This window comes from Phragmites australis, chromosome 16 (assembly GCF_958298935.1).
Source record: "Phragmites australis chromosome 16, lpPhrAust1.1, whole genome shotgun sequence".
Lineage (NCBI taxonomy): Eukaryota > Viridiplantae > Streptophyta > Magnoliopsida > Poales > Poaceae > Phragmites > Phragmites australis.
Window position 1 is genome coordinate 1469553 of NC_084936.1, and position 13382 is coordinate 1482934.

General features: G+C 44.7%; 1 protein-coding gene across 1 annotated transcript; it reads left to right on the forward strand.

Moving 5' to 3' along the window:
- Positions 1-5009: 5009 nt before the first annotated feature.
- On the forward strand, positions 5010-6051 carry LOC133895960 (uncharacterized). The gene is made up of 2 exons (XM_062336481.1): positions 5010-5123; positions 5485-6051. The coding sequence occupies exons 1-2, from the start codon at positions 5010-5012 to the stop codon at positions 6049-6051; spliced, it is 681 nt and encodes a 226-aa protein (XP_062192465.1).
- The last annotated feature ends 7331 nt before the right edge of the window (positions 6052-13382 follow it).

The following is a 13382-nucleotide window of genomic DNA, read 5'->3' on the forward strand; positions in this document are numbered from 1 at the left end:
ACCTCGATTAAGGGCGGTGGCCAGAACAGTGCCATCAACATGTCGGAGTTGGGAGTGGCGGCGATTAGTAGGGGAGACACGGGGAGATGGTTTGGGGTCGGGTTTCTGGGTGTCAGGAGCATGTATGAGGTGTGGGGTAGTGGTCTCCGCTCTTAGTTGAGCCAGTGAGGCATCAACGACGGCTGACGATGGAGGCAGAGGTTGACGACCATGGCGGCTTGGTGACAGCTCAGGACAAAGCGGGAGGGGCTAGGCGGATGGGCGAGGGAGGTGGAGGGAGGTCGTGTGAAGCTCTCTGTGGGCCCAATTGGTCATCGACGGCCTCTAGTGGTGGATCGACGGTGGGTGCCGTCAGCAGAGGGGGAGGAGACAGCGGGAGGAAGAGAGAGAAGTGGTGGAGCTTGCCTTGGCGAGCTCGATGAGTGGTGGTGAGATGCAGAGGAGCGAGCGACCGGCTTTTATAGGTGATCGAGGGAATGGTGGAGCCAGCGGTGGGGTTCGGCGACGATGCTTGCATGCAATATGGCGCGAGGGGGCTCGTCAATGGAAACAGGAGGCGGTAGTGTAGCGGTTTTGGACGCGTGCGACGTGAGTGGGGAAAATGGTGTGGCAACTGAGGCGGTGGAGCTATTTTCATGCTTGCATGCTTGAGCCAGCGAGGTTGTCGTCGTGCAGCACTAGCGGAAGAGGAGCGGCTGGTATCAGTGTAGATGGTGACTCGTTGCCAGTGCGGGTTGGGCGGTGGCAGAAGTTAGGGCGACAACGGCGACAGAGGTAGGCGAGTGGCTTGTCGTGGCTCGGTTGGCATGCTCGAGCGCGTGCGCATGCGAGCATCGAGAGCAGGGGAAAATAAGGGGACGGTGGGCTGGTTGAGCTAGAGGGTGAGCTGGGCCGCGGAGGGAAAAGGAGAGAAAATAAAAAAGAGATAAAAGATGGGCTGCAGGAAGAATGGGTCGAGGGGAAATGTTGGATCAAAATGAGCCAAAAGAGGGGGGAAAAGAGAAAAGGCTTTGAACTTTTATTTGGATTAGATTTCTTTGAAAATATTTTTAATTTTGAAAATTTGCTGAAATTTAGGATGCTACACCTCTTCTCTCTCATCTCTCCTTTTTGCTGTTCTAATGGGTGCTACTCTCTCTTGTTCTAATGGGTGCTACTCTCTCTACCGTAGCACACGCTCCTCCTCTGCAATCAAATAAAATGAGAGACTAGGTTATTCACTTCATCTCCTTCACACAAGACGATACATCTCTACCATCCAATCCTACCTAACTATAACTCAAATCTATTTGTAACTGACTCTTGTACATATATTCGACACGGATTATCGTAGCAAATAAGTAGTGGTTAAACAGTGCACTTTAAAAGGTACAACCTCTTGTCTTTTCTTTGAACAAAACCACAACAATCTATGAATGAAGCTCCAAGGCCGACTTAAGGGAACCAATGATGGAGGTGCAGTCAGATTCCACAACTAAAGGCTGTTGACCCAGCCAAGTGTGATCATACATGCAAGTGTTTCAACTTTTGTAAGGCCATCTTCAACTGAATCACTTCACGGTTTCGTTCTTTTCGTAAAGAAATTTTTGTTTTCTTTCAGCGCTCTAACGATTTCTCTTTGCGATTTCCATCATGAAAGAATTTTCATCTCCATTCTCTTTACCCTGAGATTTTCTCTCCTTTCTCTTCACGAATCCCTTAAAGAAAGATGCTAAAGATATAGTGGAAATAAACGGAATGAAAATAGGGAGGAAAATGAGATAAAAGGAAATATAGTTAGAGATGGCCACCGGATTTCACGGCCGGCAGACCTTTCCTCTCCTCTCAGCCATCATTCATTTTCTCCGGACACCACAGTCCACAGGTCTTCTCCCTGCCGGGAAAAAAAAAAAAGGGAATCTAGACGCTCCAAATATGTCTTGCTCTCCACTCTATGGATGAAGAGTCGCCGGAGCCATTCTAGCCAGGCTCATCGCCTCACTATTTGGCCATTGGTGCCTATACCTCTGTTCTCCCAGGAACACCAACGACGTCCAAGGACGCCCGTCAGAGACCACAGCTAGAAGATTATGTGAGTAGAATTGAGAATCCGTGTCAAAACCAATCTAAGCCATGTCTTTTTCTAATAAAAATTAGAGTTGTATTTCAGCAATATTGTTATCTATATCAAATCGGAGAAATATTAGATGCAAATAGGCTATTGGTGCAATGGTGTAAACAATAGATAACAACTGTTGGATTCTCTCATCCAGTAGAGCACTTCTACACAAAATCCGCCACACGGCGGCAAAAGGATGTCTAAGTAGGATTGTGATGAACATTTGCCTTTAGATAAGGATCTGGTGATGGAAGTTTGATGTTTGACCATTTGCACCGGATATTTCTCCTATCAAATCAACCTCAACAAAGCATAGTCGATCAAGAAATATATTATTTGATCTTTATTTTTTTCCGATCCAATTCAACAATGCATAGTTGCATAGGTTTGTTTGCTAGTTGATCAGTAAAGACATTAAACTGTTGTAGTCAGTCACCTTCTTCTTATTGCGTCATGTTTAATTGATTAATCTCAGAAAAAAGCAATTACAACAGGATACATCTAGATCTAATTCTAAGGATCTCGATGAGTTTTCTTGTGTTCTAAAGTCTTGATGTACTTATTATATAGATCTCGTTGTGATACGACTATATTGTGAATCTCAATACATTATTTGTGCTCTTATCCGATTAGTCCTGTATGGCTTGCCCAACTTCTTGCTTGAAATTTTTCTCCTCCCAGATCTCTCTGAACATACCACTCCTCTTCTTATTTAGTTGGGGCAATGATATGCACCATACTCAATTTTTTTTCAAGTGTAACCTTTCAGGATTGTATAACTTTTGAATATTTAGAAGACTTCTTCATAATTCAGTTGGGTAAACACGATAAAAACATATGCCTTATTTATCCTATAATAGTTATATAACTTACTCTATCAGATTAATGACATGTGTATAGTGAATACTTATTTTAAAAATATATCGTATTTATGTTATTCCTCCTCAGTCAATCAATACTACCATCACGCGAATCTATCATTTCGTCATCACTTAGTACAGCTCGTATCGTATATTAATGTGATCAAATGACCGTATCACCCCTCAATCATCACTACAGGATACTCATTTTATAAAATGTTTGTGATTTAGTGGGTGTATATATATACACATACACATATGCACACCAATCACCGGTGCGGTGATCGTCGCCTCGGGTTTCCGGCCGAGTTCTCGGCCGCACCGCGTGGCCTGCACCTGCACGGGGTCCATCCGTGGACTCAGGAAGAGTCGGTGGGCTGCCGCATCGGAGGCCCTCTCTATATGGCGTGCGCAGTTGGTCGGTCTATGGAAGGCAATGGGTCGGCTCTTTATGTATGGGCGGAGCAGATCCGCACTACCTGTCACCGAATTTTGTTACCTAACTCACACCCGTGAAGATGCAATAATATTAATGATAATATGTTTGGTGCAATGCTCACAAAAATATTTTATCCTAGAATAAACTAATAGATTCAGAATTCATAATATCAATTATCTGTTACCATATATCATTGGAGCATTAAGTCAATATTGTAAGTTATCAGTAGACCTGTAAGCATATATGGGTCGGGTCTATGGAAGGCAATGGGTCTTTATGTATGGGCGGAGCAGATTTGCACTTGATTTGTCATCGAACTTTGTTACTCAACTCACACTGTGAAGGTTGATGGGCAAAATTTCATGCTCTATCTGTGCCCACCAGATACTCGAAACCTATGGATCGCCCGTGAGTTTGTTAGTTAGCCCATGAAACCATTTCCAAGACCATCTCAAGAGAAATAAATCACAACTCAGAATAATAATATTAATGATAATATATTTGGTGCAATGCTCACATAAATACTTTATCCTAAATAAACTAATAGATTCAGAAATCACAATATCAATTATCTGTTACCATGTATCATTGGGGCATTGGGTCAATATTGTAAGTTATCAGGTAGACCCGTAAGAATACATGGATAGATTACAAAATCCATGCTCGACCTATTATTTCGCAAGTACCCGACTCGTGATGCTAGTAGGAAAAAACACAGACCCATACCTGCGGGTACCAGAACCCATGGATATGACTTCCATTCCTACAAACCTTGTCTTGTTGATGCTTCCAGGGATGCCAGGCCAGCAACATTACGATTTAGGAGTCAGGAGGAGTGTATGTTACAAAAAGATCGACCAGGGGGCACAAAATGAAGCTTGGAACCAAACCTTGGCAACTATTTTGGCAAGGGATCTGGATAAAGAACATGGATGCTTCGGCCTCATACAACTCTGAGTATCTGACACAGCTGAAGCTTTGCAAAGGAATCATAGCCCAATCATATAAGTCGAAATGGCTAGCTGTTGCTACACTCGGTTCCTAAATACTATTGTTTGCCGCCATGGATGCCGGCACAAGAACAATACTCAACCATGATGACCCAACCCTAGTCCCCAGCACAAGAACAGCAGTACTCATCCACGACGTGCCGACGCATGCAAAACTGGCCATCAACGAGAGGATCGCGACGACGATCGAGAGGCTCAAAGCCGATTTCGAGAAGGTGTTCTCCGTCGTGGTGTTAGGAGACTAGATAGGGGAGGATAGAATGGATCGAGATCGAGAAGAAGTGGAGGGGAAGAACGGAGGAATTGGATAAACGAGCATGTCTAGTTTCATATTACAGTTATCCTCTCTTCCTCCTCTCCAACAGGGTTTATAGAACACCCAGTTCACGGCCGAAGCCAACGCACGCCTACTGGATCAATTCTCCAACACACGCCTACTGGACCCAATCTCCACCCCGGTAGCGCTTGCTAGGCTTGGACTCCCGCGCACTCTTGCGGCCCATCACCTGTGACCCAGACCCAGGTTCTTTGTCCTGCTGCCCTTCTTCGTGAATACTGTCAGGTGAGGGCCTGACACGTGGGCGCCGCGCGCGGCTGCTACGATGCCGACGACCCGACGGTCGCGGGCGTCAGCGACGCCGACTTCGCGGGCCATGATGTTCCTCGACGGCTGCTTCCTGCTGCAGTACTTGGTCGGCGACACCGCACGAGTACCGGTGCTGCAGAACCGGATAACAGGCCCAGCATCCTGAAGGACATCTTCCTCCTCGAGAACCAGATCTCGTGGCTGGTGCTCGAGGTCCTCACGGAGTTCATGTCCGTCGACAACGGGAACAGGAACGGATGAACGAGGCGGCGGCAGCTGCAGATTTGAAGAGAATAAGCCATCGCATCTCCTTGGCCTCCTCTGGTTGAGTAAGGTAGGCTGTGCTTGAGCTCCTTGCTCTCCCCGTCATAGCCAACCGAGCCCCAGCTCGGATGCACCCATTTACGCCTCTAATGAAGACGCCGGGGGATGGGTCCGGAGTTCTAAAAAAAAAGGTAGGCTGCATGCCTGCACGCTTGGTGAACTACAAGGCCTATACGTCGTCGCCGTCCTTCAGCGCCGTGGAGATCGCGCAGATCGGCGTCTGGCTGACAGCGAGCACGAAGCCGTGGTTCGGGGACATGAGAGTCCACCGGGGGCCCCTGCTGGGCGAGCTGTCGCTGTCGCCGGTGTTTCTGAACGACATCACCGCCTCCTGGCTCGTGAACATGGCGGCGCTGGAGGCGAGCACCGCCGCGAGCTGTGAGTCGGACGGCTTCGTAGTGAGCTCGTACCTGGCGGTGCTGGCGATGCTCATGGACGGGAAGGAGGACGTGCACGTGCTGCGGGAGAAGCGCGTGCTGCATGGCACCCTGAGCAACAAGCAGGCGCTCGGCTTCTTCAAGGACCTCGGGCAGCACCTGCGCTTCGGCAGCCAATACTTCGCCATCTTGGAGCAGATCTACGCGTACAAGCTCCACAGGTCGGCCAGTGTCGCCGCACTCAGGTTCCTCTTCAATTTCGTCGTGATCAACATCAGGGTCATCGCCGCCATCCTGTCCATCACCGGCGTGGTCGTAGGCATCTTTAATGCCCTTCTCTCACTCAAGCATCGTTAATTGCTAGATATATACTATATGATTCGTAACTCGTCACTCATGCACGTTTGTCTTCTTATTTTTGTTTTGTCCAAAGTCACATTGTACACGCGATGCATAATTTTACTGTACATGTAACAAAGCCTGATGTTTGATTTTGAGAAACCAAATTGAAATGTAGCTTATTTTATATATGATAAGTGATGAACAATATTGATTAATTTGGTTGGATGATTTTGAGATTATATGAGCATATGTATGTATTGCAATTATGATCATGATTAATTAAAGTTGCAGAGAAAATGGAGGTGGTGTTTCTGTCTCTGGTCTAGAATATTTGTACACGCCGGATGATCCGGTGCTGTAGAGTTTGTATACGCCGGATAGTCCGGTGTTGGACAGAAGTGCACGCCAGACTATTTTTTTCCAGAGAAGAATTTTTTCAGAACAGAAAGAGTTGTACACGTCGAAAGGTCTGGCGCTGAGCAATGTGTACGCTAGATGCTTCGCCGGATAGTCCGGTGATGAGCAGTGTGAATACCGGAGAATACACCGGGGTACTATTTCCAGATATGATGCAAAATGGCTGATATGAGGAGTTGAACACGCCGGATGGTCTGGCGCCCAGAAGGGGTGAATACCGAATCATTCGGCGTTCACGATTTGTTTGGGATGAGTTATTCAATAGAGAATTTTGATTTTGACTAATCCATAATGGTGTTGGAGATGCATGTTTGCTTCTTTTGTGTTGTGAAGGTGATGTATGCAACTCGGCGGTTGACGACGGAATGATCAGGGCTAAGCAGGGTGCTTAGGGCCGGATGATCGAGGAGGATAAGTGGAGTCAAGGGTGATACTAGTTGTAAACGTGAGAGTCAATCAAAGAGTAAGGTGGATAAAGATGACGTGTTGACAAAGTCAAGCGAAGGGGATGCCGGTGCAAGTGGCAAGACGGCCTGAGGGATCGGGAGCGAGAGAGACTTGCCGTTAGTCAAGATCGCAAGACGGAGTACATGCGTCGACATTGGGTCACTTGCTTAGGGTGTAAGCAAGTGGAGTTGAGTCACGTTTTGAGAAGTGTGCAAGGCGGGTTTGCGATTTGTTCTCAAAACTGTGGAAGGATGGAGTGCACATGGCATCATCGCAAAGCTTGCGTCGAGGTGAAGCTAAGGAACGAAGGTGCCGTGGCTGTTCGATGGACAGAGAAAAAAATGGACCAAAATACCCCGGTGGTAGGTAGGAGACCGTTAGAAGAGAGGGTATTTTGGAAACAAGAAAATTTAAGGGTTAAGCTACCTCCCTAGATCTATAAATAGAGGGGTAGGGCTGTATGGGAGGTTTAAGCCAGTCATTTTAGAGTCTTGTGTTAGGGTTTTAGAGGAGAGGAAAATGATAGCTTAGCCTATATATAGGTGAGAGCTTTTGTGAGTAAAACTACTTTGTAATTTGCCGAAAAGAGATTTGACCTGTGCAAGAAATGAAGTGCATGTTTCCTCTGATGCTTGTGCTCATCTCCTTCTAGTTTTCTTCTATTGGATCCATTGCTCTGTTGCGAGTTTTTTCTTTTTGATATGATTTTTGTTTTGATTTGTGAGCTGAAATTTTCCCACGTTGAGAAGTTATTTTTCTTGTTATTAGAGACATAAAATTCAAATTCAGAATATGTTCTAAATTCCTTTACATCTAGATCATCAATTTGAAGAATTTCTCCTATTGGTGCTCATTTCTTTAAGGCTAAGTTTTCTTTTTTCAAAGTTGCAATCTTTTTGTTGTAATGACCCCTAGAATGTGTTCTAATGGAACCTAGGGTTCATTTATATCCAGAAGAGCCATGCTTCCCTTGTCATTTTGATCGCAACTTGTTTCTCTTCGATTTTTTGCTTTCGCTTGCCATTTTGAGGTGCGTTGGGTGAGAAAATAGGAAGATGTCATCCATTTTGAAAGAAATTGGTAAGACGTCTATTCACCCTCTATAGTCGTCATGCTCGGTCCTACAATTGGTATCGGAGTCAATTTGATCACTTATTGATTTTAACCGGTTTTGTGATCCGTAGGCGACAATGGAGATATATGAGAAAATTCTACTCTTTGAAGGTCGTGAATTTTCTTATTGGAAGGTGCATATAGAGGCTTATCTTCTAAGTCAAGGTAGTGTAATATGGGAGGTTGTAGACTCCAACTATGAGATTCCTATTGCTCGTACTTCTCATACTCAAATTGAACAATATGAATCCAACAACAAGACTCGAAATATATTGTTCACTAGCCTGAGTCGTAATGAGTTTGACAGAGTTCAGCACCTCCATACTGCTCATGAGATTTGGACTACTCTTAGTGTCTTTCATGAAGGCACTAACCAAATCAAGGCTCGGCGCCAGAGCACGTACAATCAGGAATATCAAATATTCGTGCAGAGTCCTGGAGAGTCTTTGGATGCTATGTTTGCTAGATTTGATGAGCAAACTTAGATCCACTGGTGTTTTACCCTACTCTGACCATGAAAGGGCGATCAATATTCTCTACACCCTTGACCGTAACATATGTGAAGTAAAGATCTCGATCATTGAGGAGTCATCCATATCACACATTGACTTGTAATGAACTCTTCAGCAAGCTCAAGTTCACTGAGATAGCCAATGCGGTTAGAATAGGTCTCAGAAACTCCCTATCTCAGAACATGGTGTTGGTTTCTGGATCTAGCAGTGGCACTCGGGCTGGAGTTGGTTTTTCTTGTGCTAACACTTCACCTGGTGGATTTGCTTTGTCTTGATTTCTATCACTAAAGAGTAAGTGGACACACTTGATGATGATGATTTAGCTTTGATTGTGAAGAAGTTCACTCGCTTCTACAACAATCGATGTGGCCGGAGGAGAGGTGGTTCTCGTGCTCGTCATGAGTGTGGTGGCACCACTCATTTCAAGGCAGACCGCAAGAACAAGGAAGACCGCATCCACGACCATGACAAACACAAGAAGACCAAGAAGCCCTTCTTCAAGAACCACGATAAGTTAGCCAAGAAGATGACCAAGGCTGCATCTTGAGCTTTCGTGGTGATGCTCAGTGATGTCGACATTTCCTCAAGCAAGGAGGAGAGCTCGGAGGAGGAGAAGCCGCCCGTTAAGAACAAGAAGAAGAACAAGGTCTTCACATGCCTTTACTTCATGGCGGATGACAACAACAACAATCCCAAGCTTGATCCTTCTGAGGTATCACCTTCCTATGACCAGCTTTCTATTCAGGTTGGTACCCTGAATGATACGCTTGTTAGCCATGATAGATTACTTAAGAAAGCGGTTCGTGATTTGAAGGAGCTCAAGTCTAAGTATGAGTGTGTGACAATTGAGTTTGCCTTGTTTAAGTCTAGTGCCCAGGATGAAGAGTGTGATAGTTGCCTTGTGGTCATGAGTGACGTTGCTGAGCTTTATACTTTGCATGCTTAAGTCACCAGTCGGCTTGAGACTGCTGAGAAGAAGCTCCTTGATGAGGAGTCTAGACATACTCTTTTAGGCGCTTGCAAAAATTACCCTTTGCTCACAAAGGATGTTGAATTTAAAGTCAAGCGCATTAAGGAGATAGAATCTAGATTGGAGAGTGTTGAGTGTTCTAAGGATGTGCAACCAAACTGTTCTACCTGCATTGTCTTTAAGGATAAATTCAGTTGGGTTAGAGGGTAAGTGCAAAAGCTTATAGCTGAGAATGAGTATCTCATTTCTCTAGTGGAGAAATGCTCAGAAGGCAAGGGCAAAATGAATCTAATTTTGTCCAAGACCAAAATATGCGCAGATAAGGCGGGTTTAGCTTTAGGGTTGGGTTTTGAGAGGGTGACTTACAATGGGGATGGTAAGACTATTTTCACCACACCTACTCTTGAGACTGAAAAGTCCAAAATCAATGCCACATCACAACCCATCAAGAAGAAACTCACATCACAATCCATCAACAAGAAACCCACAACACAACCCAAGAGAGCTCCACAACCTAAGATGACAGCCCATGTGAGAGAGTCTAGAGTGACCGGCAGTCGAGTTCCCGAGAGACGCTGCCATTGCACCTACTGCTAGAGAGAGGGTCACCTAGTTAGGTTTTGCTTTCGTCGTAGGAGAGATAAGCGGCATGAGTGGGAGTGGAGTACTCGGGACATATACTGCCTCTCTTTTGGTGTACACGAGCCTTTTTCTCGCTCTTACTCACGAGTCTTTAGCACTTTTTAGTTTTCTCCTAGAGGTAGTGCCTGACGCGGATCTTACCATAATTCATATGGTTCTAGTTCACGTGTCAGAGTGTTTCAGTCGTAGCACTTTGGCGGACCATGTTTTCCTCATCGTTCACGTGTCAAAGGCTTTGAGTCGCAGCACTTTGGCAGACCACATTTTCCTCATCGTGGTACTCACCCTTAGCGTGCTAGGGTTGATTTGCATGCATCTACTTTTACTGCTTCAGGGTGAATGATCTAGTACTGGATTACAAAGAGGTTTCTGTCTAACCCCAGTACTGAGCCATGCACATTCTATTCTTCTCATATGTAGGTAGCAGGCGGAGGTCTAAGAACAAGTGTCTCATCAACTCTGGTTGTTCACGCCATATGACCGGAGATGCATCATGGTTCTCTAGCCTCACCCAGACGAAGCGACACGGGTGCATCACATTCGGGATGCCAGGAAAGGAAGAGTGAGAGTTTCACTCTCAAGGATGTGACTTTGGTGGAGTATCTGTGATACAATTTACTTTCTGTATCTCAGTTCCTGGATGAGGACTTGAAAATGCATTTCAAGCGCAATGCTTCTCAAGTTCTTGATTCGTCAGGCGCTTTGATTTGTCGAATTTCTAGAGTTAGGAGAGTTTTTGGAGCCTATTTGTCTGAGTCTTTTGGTTCTTCTCAATGTTTGATTGCTCAACCCTCTTCTGAGGTTTGGATGTGATATAGGAGACTTGAGCACATGAGTTTTGATTTGCTCACTTGTTTGAGTGCATTAGGCTTGATCCGAGGATTGCCTAAGGTCAAGTTTGAGAAGAACCTTGTTTGTGCTACTTGTCAGTATGGTAAGATGGTTGCTGCTTCTCACCCACCAGTCAATCTAGTGATGACTGAATGACCGGGAGAACTTCTACATATGGACAGTGTTGGTCCATCCCGAGTTCGTTCAGCGGATGTGAAGTGATATGTACTTGTCATTGTTGATGGCTACTCTCGCTACTCTTGGGTGTTCTTTCTTGAGAGCAAGGATAAAGTATTCTCATACTTTCAGAGGTTAGCTTTGAGATTGTTCAAGGAACTCACCGGTGCATTAAAAGAAATTCGCAGTGATAATGGCACCATGTTCAAGAACTATCTTTTTTATGCTTTCTGTCTTGAACATGGCATTGAGTATCAATTTTTTGCTCCACACGTTCCTCAGTAAAATGGCGTGGTTAAAAGAAAGAATCATACTTTGGTTGAGATGGCTAGGATGATGCTTGATGAGCATAGGACTCCTAGGAAGTTTTGGGCAGAGGCTATTAGCACCGCTGGCTATATGTCCAATCGAATATTCTTGTGCTCAATTTTGAATGTGACTTCTTATGAGCTACGTTTTGGGAGAAAGCCGAAGGTTTCTCATTTGAAAGTCTTTGGATGTCGTTGCTTCATCCTAATGTATGTCAATCTTGACAAATTCGAGTCGCGTTCTTCCGAGGGGATTTTCTTGGGGTATTCGCTTCATGGTCACTCTTTACAGAGTTTTTAATCTTGACATTAATACCATCATGGAATCCTGTGATGTAACATTTGATGAATCAACCTCTTATGCTAGTACTGTTTTCGAGTATGCAGCTGACCAAGAAATTGGTGAAAGCATCTTCGTAAATGGCGACCTTCCAACTCTCGGTGATGATGAGGATGATCAACTACTTCATGCTATCACACCTGCTTCAGAGCTGACTCCTGATTCTTCTACACCGGCAAAGGATCCTACAGCCTCTACTTCCACTTCAGTTTCTTTTGAGCCTGCACCTGCCGCGGTTGAGGGGGAGATCGTCTCACAGTGTAAGGCCCCTTAATACATTTAGCGGAGACACCATCCACAGATGATGATCGGCGATCTCGATGAAAAGGTAATAAGATCCAAGTTTGCTCAACATACTCATTTCACTGATTCTGCATTTGTTGCTTCTTTTGAGCCCCATGATGTTGGACACGCTCTTTCTGATTCAAATTAGGTCAATATCATGCATGAAGAACTAGAAAACTTTGAGAGAAACCAAGTTTAGGTCCTTGTAAAATCACCCCCAAATATTCATACCATAAGCACCAAATGAGTCTTTAAGAACAAACAGGGGAGGATAGGTTTGTAGTTAGAAATAAAGTTAGACGTGAGGCCTAGGGTTTCACTCATATAGAAGGGAAAGACTTTATAGAGACTTTTGTACCAGTAGCTAGATTAGAAGACACTAGGATTCTCTTTGCATTTGCTGCATCTTAGGGTTTCAAGTTGTACCAAATAGATGTCAAAAGTGTTTTCCTAAATAGGTTCATAGAAGAAGAGGTCTATGTCAAGCAACTCCTGGTTTTGAGCACTCCAAATACCCACATCGAGTATACAAGCTTCAATGGCTTTGTATGGGTTTAAGCAGGTGCCTAGGGTTTGGTATGATAGGCTTAAGTCCTTGTTAGAGCATATGTATGTGATGGGGTCAGTTGATAAAATATTGTTCACCTTCAGACATGGCAATGATTTCCTACTTGTTCAGATATACGCAAATGATATCATTTTTTTGATTCTTCTCATGTATTTGTGGTCAAGTTTGCAGAAACTATGAGCAGAGAATTCGAGATGTTGATGATGGGCAAGCACAACTTCTTCCTTAGGCTTCAAATCAATCAATGCAAGCAAGGTACATTCGTCTACCAGACAAAGTACACCAAGGATCTACTGAAGAAGTTTGACATAAGCGACGCGAAGCCCTTGGTGACACCGATGGCTACCTCAACCATACTTGATCTGGATGAAGATGGTGAAGTGGTAGTCCAGCGGAAGTGCAAGAGCATAATTAGCTCCCTCTTGTACCTGTCGGCGATAAGACCCGACATCCACTTCATCGTTTGTCTTTGTGCCCACTTCCAAGCATCACCAAGGACATCTCAAATATACCTTTAAGTATGATCTTTGATTTTTTGCATCTTCTCTCTTCGTGGTTTTTCGGATGCCTACTTTGCTGGTTGTAAAAATTGACAGGATGAGTACCTCCGATACTTGTCCATTTCTTAGGAACCTCTATTGTTTGTTGGTCTTCTTGTAAGTAGTATAGTGTTACGCAGTCAACTGCTGAAGCTGAATATGTTGCTACTGCTAGCTGTTATTATCAGATTTTGTGG

Excerpts from the sequence above, each read along its gene's own strand:
- LOC133895960 (XM_062336481.1), top strand. The coding sequence starts at position 5,010 with ATGCCGACGACCCGACGGTCGCGGGCGTCAGCGACGCCGACTTCGCGG. Across the intron at positions 5,124-5,484 it reads GCGACACCGCACGAGTACCG|GCCTATACGTCGTCGCCGTC; the intron begins GTGCTGCAGAAC and ends GTGAACTACAAG.